Genomic DNA, 17,986 nt, shown 5'->3' with positions numbered 1-17,986 from the left:
CACCAGCTGATAGTCATTAAAGAAGAAGTTCCCCCTGGGCTGCAGGAGTGGAATGCCAGTCTGGACCAGGAGGGCGCAGAGCCCCCACACATGAAAGAGGAACAGGAGGAACTCTGGATCAGTCAGGAGGGAGAGCAGCTTCAAGGGCTGGAGGAGGCTGATATCACCAAGTTCCCATTCACTCCTGTTCCTGTGAAGAGTGAATATGAGGAAGAGAAACCTCGGTCCTCACAGCTTCACCAAAGCCAAACTGAGAACAGAGAGGCAGAGCCTCTAGCCAGCAGCGAACAGATGAAAACAGAAGCTGATGGAGACGACTGTGTCGTATCAGAACCAGCTAGTGCTGGCAAGACTTCAGACTCCTCTGAGACTGAAGACAGTGACAATTGGACAGAAACTAGTGAACGTGAGTCTATCTTAGATACACAGAAAAACAGTGAAGTTCTTGCGAATAAACACTTAAGTTCAGTTTGTGGTAAAACTTTTGGTCAGAAATCACACTTGACCAGATGCATGATAGTCCACACAGGAGATAAACCATTTAAATGCTCAGTCTGTGATAAATGTTTTGGCCATAAAGTAAACTTGACAACACACATGAGAGTCCACACAGGAGATAAACCATTTAAATGCTCAGTCTGTGGTAACAGTTTTCGCCATAAAAGAACCTTGAAAGAACACATGATAGTCCACACAGGAGATACAACATTTCAATGCTCAGTCTGTGGTAAATGTTTTGGTTACAAAGGAACCTTGAAAACACACATGCTAGTCCACACAGGAGATAAACCATTTCAATGCTCAGTCTGTGGTAAATGTTTTGGTCACAAAGGAAACTTGACAACACACATGGTAGTCCACACAGGAGATAAACAATGTAAATGCCCAGTCTGTGGGAAACGTTTTGGTCATAAACCATACCTGAAGAGACACATGAGAGTCCACACAGGAGATAAACCATTTAAATGCTCAGTCTGTGGTAAATGTTTTGGTCTGAAAGGAGACTTGAAAAAACACACAAGAGTCCACACAGGAGATATTAAATGCTCAGTCTGTGGTAAATGTTTTGGTCACAAAGGAGACTTGAAAGAACACATGAGAGTCCACACAGGAGATAAACCATTTAAATGCTCAGTCTGTGGTAAATGTTTTCGTTACAAAGGAGACTTGAAAAAACACATGAGAGTCCACACAGGAGATAAACCATTTAAATGCTCAGTCTGTGGGAAATGTTTTGGCCATAAAGTAAACTTGACAACACACATGAGAGTACACACAGGAGATAAACCATTTAAATGCTCAGTCTGTGGGAAATGTTTTGGCCATAAAGTAAACTTGACAACACACATGAGAGTCCACACAGGAGATAAACCATTTAAATGCTCAGTCTGTGGGAAATGTTTTGGTCTGAAAGGAGACTTGAAAAAACACACAATAGTCCACACAGGAGATATTAAATGCTCAGTCTGTGGTAAATGTTTTGGTTACAAAGGAACCTTGACAACACACATGAGAGTCCACACAAGAGATGAACCATTTAAATGCTCAGTCTGTGAGAAACATTTTGCTTATAAATGCATCCTCAAGGAACACATGTTAGTCCACACAGCAGAGGTCACTTAATGTTGGGCTGGACAATAATTCAGTATTATAATTGTCTATCAATGGAAACATTGTCAGACCATTGATCAAGTGATTTTCATAACAATTCTGTTCTAACTGAATGATCAAATGCAAATAATTAGTGTCGCAAAATGAGATGTTATGAATGTTATTTGAATGAAGCCCTGTGAGATGTAGGAATAGTGGAGGCTCTTCAGGAGGATGAGGGCAAAGTTCTGGCTCAACATCAAATGGCTAATCTGCCAGAAAAGGTTTGCTGTACTTTTTGGATCTTTTTCATGAGTTGTCCACATTTAAATACAATCAGCAATGAACAATTCATTTTATATTTGAAATTGAATTCCTGTCTGGTTTAAGTCAGTGTAGCCTACTCATTCATTGTGAATTCAATTCACAATGAATTTAACTTAAAATCAACTTCATTTCACTTAAAATCAACTTCACAATCATTTTCACTTAAAATCAACACATGTAACCTGATGTTAGCCTTGTAGTGTGCGTTATCTGTTTTTCATGCCTGAGCTTGAGGGAATTACTGCTGTATTTACTGATTAAGGTAGCTTTTGGGCTTGTAATAAATGTGTGGAGTTGTGGCATATGAATTGCATGTGAGTCAATATTCCATCATTGGCGGACAGTATCAAATAGTATAATTTCAGCGAATCATTTTAATTCAAGTTTGATATGTACACCTACACCACCAGTCAATGTTTGGACACACCTGAATGGATTTAAATTAAACTGTTTTCCATTCTCTTAAAGCCATTGTGATCTAAAGGCATATCTTAAATGCCTGACAATATAGTGAAGTTGAAATGAAAACCAAGATTTTCCATCAAGGCAAAGCGTGGCTAAAATATAAGATTTTGATTTGTTCAACACCTTTTTTGGCCACTGCATAATTCAATTTGTTATAGCTTTGTTGTCTTTAGTCTAAAATGAGGAAAAATTGTACAAATAAAGAAAAATGCAGGTGTCCAAACACTGCTCCAGTGGCGTCCATCTTGCCCCAAAGCCTGTTTTGGCTCGGGCTAATACCTGGTCTCCACCTGCCTTCTAATTGTGCCCCCTCTAATCAGCCCTGGGCCACATCCAGGAGGGTTTGTGACCCTGTGTAAGCTGACCAAAGTTTCATTTGATCATGAGGGAAGGTGTGTTTTTCTGTGTGTGTGTGTGTGTGTGTGTGTGTGTGTGTGTGTGTGTGTGTGTGTGTGTGTGTGTGACTAAGAAAAACGTGTGTGAATGTGACTAAGAAAAACGTTACATTTTTAAACGTGGCTTACGGTTGAAATGCCGTGAGATCGGAGTGGATTCATCATGAAATGTTTCGATTCTGTTGGAGTTGAGTTGGAACATAACTTTTTGTCACATTTAGTGCACAACACCGACACACAGATAAACCTCTACAACAAATATGCCACTTAAACCTGCAGCAGGTTGGGAAAGCAACTCAAATGTGCGGATTCAAATAAACATGACTTTGCTTCATTAGACACAAAAATTAAGAATGTTAATGGTGAATGCAATGGACATTAAGGGCAGGTCAACTTTCTTTTTGTGGCATTTATTTTCTACGTCAGGGGCCAAATGTATGAATGACTAAATTTGAATATGAAAAATATAACCGATCAACTTGGATTACCAGTCCTTTTCATCAAATTAGTAGCTATATTTGGGCGTGATGATGTTACAGTAAAGCTACTGGTGGAAGTGCATGGTCACAATCTGGCCCTCTGGTAGCGAGGACATTTGTTGTGGCCCTCAATCATCAAAGTTGCCCATCCCTGCTCTTGCTCTATAGCCTGCACTGCCAAGAGTAGCGGCAGCTAACCTCGCGTCACCAGGCTCTTCTCGAGGAGAAGACTGTCCAGACCATAGATATATATAAAGGCTAGATGGCTTAAGGCGGAGTCAGCAGCGTCGTTGAACGGCCGCCATCTTGCTACAGTGCCTTTCTGGTACGTTCTATGGTAGCTGGTGACCTGCACAGACAAAAATACTCATAACTCGCTGAAATCTTGACGGATTTACAAACGGTTTGGTTTATTACAAGCATATTCCGTTCCCGAGATAGACAAAAAAAAAAAAAAAAACACTAAAAACACTATTTTTTTGATGGGCTCCAAATTACACCAAAATTAAACCGAAGCATCTATGCCATGAGAGGGATTCAGGCACAAAGTTTCATGCCGTTTCATCCATTTCCCTAGGAGTTATGATCATATGATGTTGCCATACTAACCCAACAACAGATGCTCATAACTCCTAGTAGCTCCCTGTAGCAAGATGGCCGCCATGCGACGACGTCGCTCTCCATTGGCCGGCAGCGCGGGTAAGCTATCTAGCCTTTATATATATCTATGGTCCAGACTGCATGGGTAGAAAGAGGTGCAGGATAGCCAAGCGAATGTGTTTGGATGAACGTTGATGCTAGGCCAATCAGAGGCAGAGAGGGGCGGGTCATGCTTTCGCGTAGCCTTCGCCGTCATGGGGGGGGGAATATCGCCTGCCACAAACCAAAAGAAGATTTTACGTCGGACAAGATGTCGGGCGGTGTGTGTAAATACATCTTGAGCGGTCTACATTACCGATTTTCTCCCTTTCATTCGTGTAGTACATAGTTCATTTCATTCATACATACAGAAGACTGTATCATATGTATGAATGATATTATCAGGGATATATCAACTGGAGACGAGGCTAGAGAGGAAGAAGAAGCTCCTCCCTTATGGACTCGGATCGTCGGATGAATGGTTAGCTGTGAAGCTAATGGAGCTAACGTTTAATGGAGCTTTGAAGAACAAGGTTTGTCACTAAAATGTTCAGGAGGAAAAGTTGCTGTGTCACTGTATGGAAATGTCTAATGTCCAAAACGTGTTGGTGAATTAGCGACTAACTAACTGTGTCTGTTGAAGAAGATACGATATTTGTTTGAAAGAATATAACCGAGTAGCCTACGAGGAGGAAACTTCTTTGTCTAAAAGTCCAGACCTTCACATCTTCCCACTCCACTGAGTTGACTGCTTCTGAAGAAGGAAATGGAGTGTAACGAGTTAACCATTCAGTCTGATATCAGGCTACAATCTTCTCGTTCCAAAAAGATCGAGCAACACTGTTGGACACTGCTGGACATTGATTTAAATCCTGTAGTGCGGTTACATAGAGTAGCCATACCTCCAGACTTCCACCAGCTGATAGTCATTAAAGAAGAAGTTCCCCCTGGGCTGCAGGAGTGGAATGCCAGTCTGGACCAGGAGGGCGCAGAGCCCCCACACATTAAAGAGGAACAGGAGGAACTCTGGATCAGTCAGGAGGGAGAGCAGCTTCAAGGGCTGGAGGAGGCTGATATCACCAAGTTCCCATTCACTCCTGTTCCTGTGAAGAGTGAATATGAGGAAGAGAAACCTCGGTCCTCACAGCTTCACCAAAGCCAAACTGAGAACAGAGAGGCAGAGCCTCTAGCCAGCAGCGAACAGATGAAAACAGAAGCTGATGGAGACGACTGTGTCGTATCAGAACCAGCTAGTGCTGGCAAGACTTCAGACTCTTCTGAGACTGAAGACAGTGACAATTGGACAGAAACTAGTGAACGTGAGTCTATCTTAGACACACAGAAAAACAGTGAAGTTCTTGCGAATAAACACTTTAGTTTAGTTTGTGGCCAAACTTTTGGTCAGAAATCACACTTGACCAGACACATGATAGTCCACACAGGAGTTAAACAGTTTAAATGTTCAGTCTGTGGGAAATGTTTTGGTTACAAAGGAACCTTGACAACACACATGACAGTCCACACAGGAGATAAACAATTTAAATGCTCAGTCTGTGGTAAATGTTTTGGCCATAAAAGAAGCTTGAAAGAACACATGATAGTCCACACAGGAGATGGACCATTTAAATGCTCAGTCTGTGGTAACAGTTTTCGCCATAAAATAACCTTGAAAGAACACATGATAGTCCACACAGGAGATACAACATTTCAATGCTCAGTCTGTGGTAAATGTTTTGGTTACAAAGGAACCTTGAAAACACACATGCTAGTCCACACAGGAGATAAACCATTTCAATGCTCAGTCTGTGGTAAATGTTTTGGTTACAAAGGAACCTTGAAAACACACATGCTAGTCCACACAGGAGATAAACCATTTCAATGCTCAGTCTGTGGGAAACGTTTTGGTCAAAAACCATACCTGAAGAGACACATGAGAGTCCACACAGGAGATACAACATTTAAATGCTCAGTCTGTGGTCAATGTTTTGGTTACAAACAAATCCTGAAGAGACACATGGTAGTCCACACAGGAGATACAACATTTAAATGCTCAGTCTGTGGGAAATGTTTTGGTCACAAAGGAAACTTGACAGAACACATGAGAGTCCACACAGGAGATAAACCATTTAAATGCTCAGTCTGTGGGAAATGTTTTGGTTACAAAGGAACCTTGACAAAACACATGCTAGTCCACACAGGAGATAAACCATTTAAATGCTCAGTCTGTGGGAAATGTTTTGGTTACAAAGAAACCTTGACAAAACACATGCTAGTCCACACAGGAGATAAACCATTTAAATGCTCAGTCTGTGGGAAATGTTTTGGTTATAAATGCACCCTCAAGGAACACATGTTAGTCCACACAGCAGAGGTCACTTAATGTTGGGCTGGACAATAATTCAGTATTATAATTGTCTATCAATGGAAACATTGTCAGACCATTGATCGAGCGATTTTCATAACAATTCTGTTCTAACTGAATGATCAAATGCAAATAATTAGTGTCGCAAAATGAGATGTTATGAATGTTATTTGAATGAAGCCCTGTGAGATGTAGGAATAGTGGAGGCTCTTCAGGAGGATGAGGGCAAAGTTCTGGCTCAACATCAAATGGCTAATCTGTCAGAAAAGGTTTGCTGTACTTTTTGGATCTTTTTCATGAGTTGTCCACATTTAAATACAATCGCCAATGAACAATTCATTTTTTATTTGAAATTGAATTCCTGTCTGGTTTAAGTCAGTGTAGCCTACTCATTCATTGTGAGTTCAATTCACACTCCAGTTGGACTTGCTGAGTTATACAGTTGTTAGTACTCTTCCCAGACACTTTTATTATATAATTTTTTTAAGCATGTAGACTAATTCTAATAATTGAATCTGTCACTTGTGTATAATAACTGTTCTATCTACTGGTCACAAAAACACATTTTCCTTAAGAATGTATACTTGGTCCGGGCTCATTTAAGCTTTTATGTTCAATTCACTGACCCTCATTTACAGTCAGTTTATTCACTTTACTTTTCCCCCACATTATCTTTTTGTATCACATTATACTTTTATGTTTGAAATGGTTAATGCAAATAAAGGTATTGATGACAGTTAAAAAAAAATAAGAAAAAAATGCGTGGACTCATTTCCTGTGGGGGTTTCTGGGAAATGTTGTCTACTTGTAACAGCTTTGGCTTCTGAAACTGCTGATAAACTTGTGTTTTGTGTCAAGGAAATGTTTTCAATTTTGGAAGTTTTATTATTATTACTGTTATTGTTATTAGTCCCGCGTGTAAAGTAGGGCCACGAGCCAAAAAAGGTTGGGAACCCCTGCTGTAAGCTGACCGCTTCATTTGATCATGAGGGTTGATGTTTGTCTGTTTGTGTGTGTGTGTGTGTGTGTGTGTGTGTGTGTTCCTCTGCACAATCACTGTAAATGACAAAGTTCCAATTGTGAAATCCCAACCTCCTAATGCTGTTTTCTAATGAGGCACCGCGCCGTTCCATTTTGGAGGAAGATATTTATTTTGGACACTGCATTCCACAGTACACTGTATGGACATCGGTCACCTATGGTAAAACATTCTTAAAACATCAGGAACATCTGATTCCATCCAGGTTATGAAAAATATCTCGTCACAAAGGGCAGTTAAACTCAACACGACACGATCTAACGGCATTTCGTGAAATACGGTAGTCACAAAAAAATTATCTTAAACATTTAATCTATAGATTTTTGTACATGGACATGGTTTTCATGTGTGTGTGAGTGTGAGAAAAATAAACACAACCTAAAAAAAAAAAACTCCACCACAACCTGATTACGTGCCTCCACCACAAATTTGAAAACGCAAGTTTAGGCTATATGGTTAGCCAGCTAAAACAACTTGGTTAAGATTTTAGTAAGAAAAATGTTAATTTTTTTTAAATGTGGCTTACGGTTGAAATGCCGTGAGATCGGGTCGACGGTAACATGATCATGAAATGTTTCGATTCTGTTGGAATTGAGTTGGAACATAACTTTTTGTCACATTTAGTGCACAACACCGACACACAGATAAACCTCTACAACAAATATGCCACTTAAACCTGCAGCAGGTTGGGAAAGCAAATCAAATGTGCGGATTCAAATAAACATGATTTTGCTTCATTAGACAAAAAAAAATAAGGAATGTTAAACATGGTGAATGCAATGCACATTACTCAGTCATGAGTCAACAATACGTTGGTGATAAGGGCAGGTAAACTTTTTCTTTTGGTGGCATTTCTTTTCTACATCAGGGGCCAAATGTATAAAACTCGGTGTAGGTGTAGGAATCTGTGTACACCCTCAAAAAGCTCTAAATAAATAAAATGTCACCCAAATTCAGACTTACATTATCCCTTTTTGCCACATGACACGAGTCAGACTCAGAAGACAGATGCGGTATGCACATTCTCACGGCCCGTGGATGTTTCTACATTCGGAGACCTGTGTGGAAAGTGGCGCAGTGCACTTTTCGTGTGTACTTGGTTTATGCATTTGGCCCCCTGGTGGATTGTATTAGGTTTATGACTTGAATTAGCCTTATCTGATGGGCCTCAAGCGACCACAGAAAGGAAACGACAAAGACAGACATAAAAACATGTGTACATGTAAACACAGAAACATACTGTACATGCAGTCTCTCTGTCAGGATTGATATTATTTGTTATTTGTGCAAGTTGATTTTTTTCCCCTCTCTCCAGTTGGCTATCGCTTGACTGGAGTCGATCAGTAATTTCCTTGTCAGGTTAATCTATAGAAATGGTGAATTACAATCCATAGCTAATTACAGTGAAGCCACTACATAAATATTCCCACTTCTTAATCCTCTTTTAAGTGAGTTAGGGTTATAGTCCGCTGAATGTCGCCCCCTTTACCACGCACACCACCATAAAGATACTCTCTGTACATTTACCAAAAATAAAGCAAACATGTACAAACACTCCATTAGCCCACAGACAAAGGCCCGTTAAACATTTGACAGCAAAATACATCTAGCCCGTATATACAAATGTACACTGATGCAGAGTAGAATATATCAAGGACATTCCAGGTATATAACCGTTAGGCACTAAAAGGTGTTCTCAGTGTAACTTGGATCATCTTTTCTCGTCAGGACTGATCCAAAATAGACCCTGGCCTAAATCTGATCGACCACGGTGGACTGTGGCGAACGTACCGAATTCACAACCCAACACCTATATCTATTGATGATATTCAACACGGTCTCACAGCAGTTGGTGAAATAGTCACGGAAATTGAATCTGAAAATGTAATCTATAGATTTGTGTACATGGACACGATCCCCCCCACCCTGCCCCGGATGGAATAAAACGTACCTATTTTTGTAACTACCGGGTACCTATTCTGTTGTTACAGGGTATGTATGACATATGAAAAATAATCATTAAAATTTCATTTCAGTTTAGCAGAACTCATATTAACTAACTCATATCGGATACCTATTATATATACAGGGTAACTATAGGGGTGCTGGAACAAAAAATACTTACAATCGAAATACATTACTTTGGAAGTCGTGCTGAGCGTCACTTCTTTTTTTTTGGAAATCATGTCATGTCAAAGATGACAATTTTGTCACTATTTCACAAACTGCCATGAGACAGGGGTGTGATACCGGTTAACAACGTTGGAGGTGAACTCTCAATTATTGTTAGAAACATTGTAATGAGTCGATTAAATCTGGGTACAAGATACAGAAAACCTTGTGTAAATTAATCAACCAATCCATCTCTTGCACTATACAGTACCAAAACAACCATCATGATTCCACAAACTGCAGTTCTCCATATACAGTAGATGTTCAAAGCATGCACTTTCACCAAAATGAACCAGCAAAATATGAAAATATATCAATTATCATATTCATTCTGCGATATCTCAATATGCTTCAATATCAGTATCTAAAATAAAGGTCATATCAATAATCCCTTTTTTCTGTTTTGTTTGGTTCGTCCAAATTGGAAAAGGTTTTGACAGTAAGTGACCTGAACGAGCGCTAAACTAAACAATTCAAAATACATAGCATTTTTTTAATAGTCTCGACTTGACAACAGGTAAACAACAAAATATGTGAAGTGGCATTCATTAAGCTAATGTAGATTATAATACTGTTAAAATTTAGAAGGAACATGCTGGTATTTTTACGGCTGATCCATCACTGTTTCATGGACTCTAACTGTGTTAAGTGTGAAGTTTTCCTCGTGTCAGAGAGACAGGATGAGCAGACGTCAGCCTGAACATGCACTGTCCCTGGATCAGTAGTAGAAGTGTCATGGGACGGACTCTGTGGACGTGACGATGCTGAAAGCAGAAGGGCTGATCCCAGGTCAGTTACGGTCTATATGTCCATATCCACCGGGCGGACCTCACCGGTTTTATGCTCCTTCACCCACAGCTCTCTGTCTTTGGCTGGGTCCACGTTCTGGAGCAGCTGGTCCACTGGCTCTGCCGTCTAACACACGCACGCACACGCACACACACACACACATCATTATTATGATTATTATTAAGATCCCATTGAACACGGGTAGTATTTCATTTACTGCTCCAGCATGTTAGATATAGTATACTAATATTTGTCATTAGCAGTAGTATTTTTGCATATTGATTGCATGTAAGCATGGATATAACAGTATTAACTGGATTAAGTTATATGGAAGTGACATATGTCAGATTAAATGACAGGTGTAGGCTCAAATCAACCTATGGTGTAAACTAAAGTAATTTGTTGGTTAGTACATTGTTAATGGGGGGAGGGGGCACTTCAAGTGAAGTCACCCTAGGGCACCCTACTGTGTTAATCCGGGCTTGAGCAGATCACATTAGGCCGATCACAAGTGCGTGCTATCATCTCTATGATGTTACGTTAAACAAGCCTGGATTAGATTTGCAGAGGGGTTTACGGTAGCTAGCTACTCCTCCTAAATAAACAGAGTGCTGAGCGATGACAGATAAGATAGCAAAGTGCTGCCCGATGAAAGGTTGACAGAGGGACACCACCAGAGGGAACCGTAGAGGTGCTGCCCGATGAAAGGTTGACAGAGGGACACCGTGAGCCGGAGAGGTGCTGGAAATCTTTGGCCGCACTGTCACAACAGCTCCACGCAGTCCAAGTGGCATGCAAATCCCGTCAAAGCCAATCGCATCACTGAGAGATCTAATAAAGCTTTGTTGATCAGCCAATCACATCAGTGAGAGATCTAATAAAGCTTTGTTGATCAGCCAATCACATCAGTGAGAGATCTAATAAAGCTTTGTTAATCAGCCAATCGCATCACTGAGAGATCTAATAAGGCTTTGTTAATCAGATTGTGATAGGAGTGATGGAGTGGTGAATAAAAAAGCTGGGTGAACTGTGGCCTTCAATCAGTGGTCAGTATACGGCAAATAACCTCCAGTCTAAAGAAAAATCAACTTTTTTTAGATAAGCTTTCATTTATTCCTTATTTGTATTCATCTATTGTCTATTTATTCCTATTTTCCATTCACATACCACATTCTCAAAACATTTAGATCATTTGATACAGTAGGCTACTCACTAGTACGTATACTATGAATTTAAGCCACAAACATTTATTATGTTTAGACTGAAAATGTGGATAAGGGGAAAAAAAAGCTATACTTTCACAAAACCATGAATTTATGATTTGTTTCCCAACAGGCCTTACCCTCATACAACCTGCATTACTATGATGTATGCTATGAATTTAAGTCATAAAGATTCATGTCAGCCTAAAAATACTTATTTTCCGCAGATAGAAAAGGTTTCAGGTGTTCAGGTGGGTTTACCCTCCGCTATATCCCTAGGCTAGGTACCGTAGCCTAGGCTAGGCACCGTACCCTAGGGGGTACGGTGGCGCAGTCGGGGGGTACGGTGGCGCAGTCCGGGGGTACGGTGGCGCAGTCGGTAGCGCTGTCGCCTCACAGTTAGAAGGTCCTGAGTTCGATTCTCGCCTGGGACACTGTGAGCGCTGTGGTTGTGTTCCCCCCATATCTTCAGTGCCTACTGGGTGGGCTATCTCGTCGTAAGGGCCTTTCTCTCTGTGTGAAGTTTGCATGTTCTCCCCGTACCCCCCAGGGGGTTCCTCCGTATATAACCCCCCCCACTAAAAACATGCAGAAGATCAGATCGTCATCGTCATCCGACCAGTGACGACAACATCCGAAGTTGGTCCCCGGGCGCTGTACGAGAAAGCGACCACTGCTCCTGGCCTGCCCCTCGGAGGAAAGGACATGCCTGGATGGGTTAAATGCAGAGGACACTTTTCACCGGCCACCGTCAGCATGAGTGTGTTGTGGCCGCATGCATGTATTGTGGTGTTCGTGTGACAATAAAAGACGGGCTTGTCCGTTACGAGAGAGAGGCTGTCATTGATCTGAACTGCCAAAACACACACTGCTTAGTCAAAATGTGTACACGTTATTTTATGTCATGGTCAAATAGCTCCAAGGAAACAGAATGTGAATTGCACTGGAACTCAATTTAATTCCATGAAATCCCACTTCTAAGAGAGTTTGTGTTGACTCACTAAATTATAAATCAAACAGTATGACCAGGGGCGGACTGGGATCATAATTCAGGCCGGGCATTAGATACCAAGCAGGCCAGGCCGATACGGGCCGACGCGCGTGCCGGCGTCCAAAGGGCGGCGGTGAAAAATTTGGGGCGTTTGAAGCTCAATTTGGGCCGTTTGAAGCCCAATTTGGGCCGTTTGAAGCCAGATTTGGGCCGTTTGAAGCCCTATTTGGGTCGTTTAAAGCCAGATTTGGGCCGTTTGAAGCCCGATTTGGGCCGTTTGAAGCCCAATTTGGGCCAAGTCCAATTTTACAATGAGATGCACCCACTTTAAACCTGAATAAAGTAATAAAAGCACTAGTAAACCAGTAGGCGGCGCCTGGCCTGCTGTTCAGTGAGTGGCCTGGCCTGGCCTGCAAAAAAAAAAAATTTTTTTTTTTTTTTTTTGGCAGGCCAGGCCAGGCCACCGGGCATTTGCCCGACGTGCCCGATTATGCAGTCCGCCACTGAGTATGACTCAAATAAAGACAGTTAAAAATACAACACATTCAAAATCAAACGAATACACCAATTATTCAATTCAATTCCAATTCCGGTTCTTGTTTTTTTTCTTGTTTTCATTCCCTAATTCCAATGAGTACATGTTGAAGACAGGACAAAGGAACTCACACTTTGGTTGAACATGTCGGTTTCGTGCCTCAGAGTGGTGTACTGGCGTAGATGCTGCTGAATCCACTCGATCCGGTCCACCTCCAGTTTCTCCAGCTCCTACAAAGAGGGACACAACAGTCAGAGAGGTGCCTTATCCACTCAATAGTTCCTACAGTGCAGTATAATCCATCCATCCATCCATCCATCCTTACCTACCTAATCTACATATTGATTTATTGATTGATTTATTATTACTTATCTTCTATCTTTCTTTCTTGTTTTTAGGATTCATATTTTATTGGATTTTCAAACTTTATAACATGTACATGAAAATAGGCAAATAATAAGGGACATATCTATCTGTGTCTCTGTTTCATTTTCCTCTGACACCGTCGGGCTGACAACATTCAGATTGGGCACTGCAACACGGTTACCGGCAGAGCAGAGGTCCCGAGCAGACGGTGACAGGGCTGGATTTTTTAACGAGGTAATTAGGGCCGACTAAATGGGCAAAAATGGCCAATTAGTGGCCAAAATTAGGGAACACAGGTTCAGCACCATGGAGAGCTCAATTCCTTAACTACCGATGGAGCATGCTTGAGCAGAGCTGGAATCAGCCCGGGAAGTGGACTATGAAAGCCCTCTGGAGAGAGAGAGCAGAGGCTGCATGCCAACTCTGTGAGCGAGGGCTGACTAAATGGCCAGTGATTGTGTGCTCCAATGGGTCTCAGAACTAGGACATGAAAAAAGGGGCAAAGGGGTTAAAAAAGAAAGAAAAAAAGACATAAACTAAGTTCTCTCTCATTCTCATCTGAGATTAATACAGTAATGCAGCATCTCAAAGTTCAGTAGAAACTTATGCAAAATTATTGTATTATATTGTATTGTATTCTCACACTCACTGATCTAGTGCCAAAATGTGCAATCCTTCTTTTTTAATGTTATTTTACTAGACAAAATTCTGTCATGCTTTTGTTGTACCTTTGATTTTGTCCATGTATCTTATGTAAAGCATGTTGAGGTCCATTCTATATGAATGCGGTGCTACAAAAATGAAGTTATTATTATATATAGACCATATTCGCCAACCCTGGACGGCACCATATTGTTGACATACCGTCCTGCGCCCACACAGCGCTGCAGCTGACAACTAGTAACAGCCTTATTGTCATTTCTGTTCTATTACAAAATAGCGATGGTAATGACACCAATAAAAACCCCACAGTTGTTGTTTGTATGCTGCCGTTAATGCCTGTAATAAATAAACGAAAGAACGAGGTGAACAGACGCTCCCTTCACGTCTGAGGACGGTAGAGATAGAAACAAACCACGGGGACTTTATTGCTGTCATTACTACAGCCATGCCTAACGCAGGTCACCATCCGAACACAATTGGAACGATACAGGTAACGCTAACAGCGGGGGGTCCACCCGCTATGCCGACCACCCGCTATGCCGACCACCCGCAATGCCGACCTTAGGTTTAGGCGTGGGGGTGGGAGAGGTTAGGTTTGAGGTTAGGGTCTGGGGGAGGTTAGGTTTAGGCATGGCATGGGGGGAGGTTAGGTTTGGCGTGGGGGCTGGGAGAGGTTAGGTTTTGGGTTAGGGTCTGGGGGAGGTTAGGTTTAGGCATGGGGGGAGGTTAGGTTTGGCGTGGGTGCTGGGAGAGGTTAGCTCCACGGAGCCTCCACCGACACGCTGCACGCCGCCTCGCTCAGCTGGTTCTGCTTGTGGGCTATCGGCATTGCGACCTGTCGGCACTGCGGCCTGTCGGCACATAGACGCGGCACCAACAGCGGCTAGCTTCCTATAAACGCTGCTCCACATACAGTAGGCTGTCACTTGAGAGCTGCTGCGTTATGTCGACAATATGGTGGCGGTGGGCGTGCCAGTACGTGAGCGACGTCAATCGAATAAGGTCTATATTATATAGTCTAGTGCCTAGTATTATTATTTTCAGAGCAAGGGGACTGTGATTTTACCATGCTTGTAGTGACCATCTCCTCAAACCACTTGGACTGGGTTTGGTTGTACAGGTCCACACAGCGCATCAGGTCATCTCCTATAGAGAGTACAGGACAACAAAGACCGCACAATCAGTCCTGGAGCAACTAATAAAACATGTTCCCCAGGGGATTTGATGAAGAGATCCATTGATCAGTGTGGATCATAGCGAATCAATCAACTTTATTGACAGACTCATAGTCCATAGAAAAAAAAGCAAAAAAAACACAAAACAAAAATGTTCAACTTTTCTAAGTTTCTAAGTTGTAATGTAAGTAACGTAGCTTGCTGTCATGTGTCGCCATTGTTACCAGAAGCTGTGGTGCACATGGAGTAAAAGCCCTGGTGGTCAACAGAGGGCACTCTCAAATCATTCCTCCTGTCACAGTCTATGGCCACAGTTGATGCAAAATAAGACATTTACATTTAGATTGAACTGTCCTACCACAGCGATGTTTAAAAAGGAAGAGAGAAGATGGGAACACATTGAGAAGTGACCAGTATTAAAGGCAACTTTTAGCAATTGCCAAGTATATCCTCTGTGATATTTTGACTTTTTCATTGTTTCAAATTACTGTACGTGATGTCGTCTGCCAGTTGAGGATCACAATGCAAATAAGTGTTTTAAGCAGCACTTTCTTGTGCTTTCCTCTGCACTCAAATAGGCGACCGTACATTAAATGACATTTTTTCATGTATTTCTTCTTCAGCACTTGAATGGATGGATAGAGAGGTCATTCCAATTCAAATCAAGGTTCCAGGATGGTCATCCATTTTTATGTGTAGCATACCGCTAGTTCCCGTATAAACCGAGTCAAGAGTTTTGCAGCAAATGACAAAGGAGCTTCACTGTCGTTTGTTAACCTACTAACATCGGCTTTCAGTTTTCAGTTCAGCCAAATTACCAAGGCAAACAATGGAAGGACCATTCTATCCATGGAAGTTCTGTGATTTTTTCCACCTAAATCAAAGTTAAATGTCATTTCCCCTTTGGAGTGCAGCATCTTTCCGCTGAGCTACAGGACTGTTAGGCACACGAGTGTGAGAAAACAGATTCCGCCTGAGCAGTAACAATACATCTGCAGTGAGTTGTAATGATGTTTCCCTCAGTCTCTGGAAGCAGTGCTCACTGACACACAGACCCACATCATGATGTTTACCTCAGTCTCTGGAAGCAGTGATCACTGACACACCCACATCATGATGTTTACCTCAGTCTCTGGAAGCAGTGCTCACTGACACAGACCCACATCATGATGTTTACCTCAGTCTCTGGAAGCAGTGATCACTGACACAGAGACCCACATCATGATGTTTACCTCAGTCTCTGGAAGCAGTGATCACTGACACACAGACCCACATCATGATGTTTACCTCAGTCTCTGGAAGCAGTGATCACTGACACACAGACCCACATCACAATGTTTACCTCAGTCTCTCTGGAAGCAGTGATCACTGACACAGACCCACATCATGATGTTTACCTCAGTCTCCGGAAGCAGTGCTCACTGACACAGACCCACATCATGATGTTTACCTAAGTCTCTGGAAGCAGTGCTCACTGACACAGACCCACATCATGATGTTTACCTCAGTCTCTGGAAGCAGTGCTCACTGACACAGACCCACATCATGATGTTTACCTCAGTATCTGGAAGCAGTGATCACTGACAGACCCACATCATGATGTTTACCTCAGTATCTGGAAGCAGTGCTCACTGACACAGACCCACATCATGAAGTCTCTGGAAGCAGTGCTCACTGACACAGACCCACATCATGTTTACCTCAGTCTCTGGAAGCAGTGCTCACTGACACAGACCCACATCATGATGTTTACCTCAGTATCTGGAAGCAGTGATCACTGACACAGACCCACATCATGATGTTTACCTCAGTATCTGGAAGCAGTGCTCACTGACACAGATCCACATCATGATGTTTACCTCAGTATCTGGAAGCAGTGATCACTGACAGACCCAGACATTTAGCCGTGGCTTATTATGAGTGCTATTGATTCGTGCTGTGGACTGTGACTAATCTACTGTGTGCAGGAGACCGCTTCCTGCCATGCCTCTCCTCCACTGTCCTCTGCAGAGAAATTACAACCTCGCCCCTCTCGCTCGTTACTACCTGCGATGTAGCTAGCCACATGCATTCGCCGGAAAATTAGCCGTTTGAACGCTTGTAGCCTCGTGCGCCTTTTCATTAAAATGTGCATATCTCAAACGCCACACATCCCAGGTGATGTACCCGGCTTTGGCTGTGCTTTTCCCCCTGTTTTCCTCTGTTTATACCGATGAAACCGTGCGAAAGCAGAAAATACACGTAATATAATAAACATGCCTTGATGCAGGGTTTTATAGATTTCTTGCCCCCCCCCCCCCTCTTCACTAGAAAAATGAATGTTGTATCATCATAGACTGTAGACTGTAAAACGTGATGTAGTGGCAAATAGGAAAAGTGAATAAACTATGACCTCCAGTCGGCAACAATTTTTCACACTTTATATCACTTACTGTAAACCCTTTTCTCACTTAATTTCACTTGCTCAATATAATGTATACTATGAATTTAAGACTTAAAGATTAACGTTAGACTGAAAAGGTGGATACGCTTGATTCTAATATATTGGCCTTGTTTATTACAGACACCAGGCAACCAACCACCGAACAAAACCGTTTTTCTCTTTAAAATATCATTAACTCATTGAGTGCCAGCCACTTTTGGAGAACGGATGCTCCCAGTGCCAGAGTTTCAGAGCGTTTTCAGTGATTTCTCGAGGCCCACAGAATATTGTGTGATATTACTATGTAAACACTGAACACGCACAAAGAACGATGAGACTCTATTCTATCATCTGCAAAAAAAAGTTTATTGATCC

At 42.0% G+C, this 17,986-nt stretch overlaps 2 protein-coding genes across 2 annotated transcripts in view; one reads left to right on the top strand and one right to left on the bottom strand.

Moving 5' to 3' along the window:
* Nucleotides 1-849: 849 nt before the first annotated feature.
* On the top strand, nucleotides 850-2,731 carry LOC310788345 (uncharacterized protein; the record flags this gene model as incomplete). Its single annotated transcript, XM_083649914.1, has 3 exons — nucleotides 850-984; nucleotides 1,210-1,306; nucleotides 2,703-2,731. 3 exons carry the CDS (start codon nucleotides 850-852, stop codon nucleotides 2,729-2,731), a joined length of 261 nt encoding a protein of 86 aa, XP_083506040.1.
* A 7,538-nt stretch (nucleotides 2,732-10,269) lies between these two features.
* gas7a (growth arrest-specific 7a) overlaps nucleotides 10,270-17,986 on the bottom strand; it is a gene marked incomplete at both ends in the record, with an annotated part of 26,294 nt that continues 18,577 nt past the window's right edge. The window contains 3 exons of the mRNA XM_083648569.1: nucleotides 10,270-10,383; nucleotides 13,117-13,215; nucleotides 15,081-15,160. Coding sequence (XP_083504695.1) covers nucleotides 10,270-10,383; nucleotides 13,117-13,215; nucleotides 15,081-15,160 — 293 coding nt within the window. The remainder of the gene's footprint in view (nucleotides 10,384-13,116; nucleotides 13,216-15,080; nucleotides 15,161-17,986) is intronic.

Source organism: Poromitra crassiceps (genome assembly GCF_964638095.1).
Source record: "Poromitra crassiceps genome assembly, chromosome: 13".
Taxonomy (NCBI): domain Eukaryota; kingdom Metazoa; phylum Chordata; class Actinopteri; order Beryciformes; family Melamphaidae; genus Poromitra; species Poromitra crassiceps.
The sequence above is the reverse complement of the archived record's forward strand: the minus strand, read 5'-3'. Positions and strand labels throughout refer to the sequence as shown.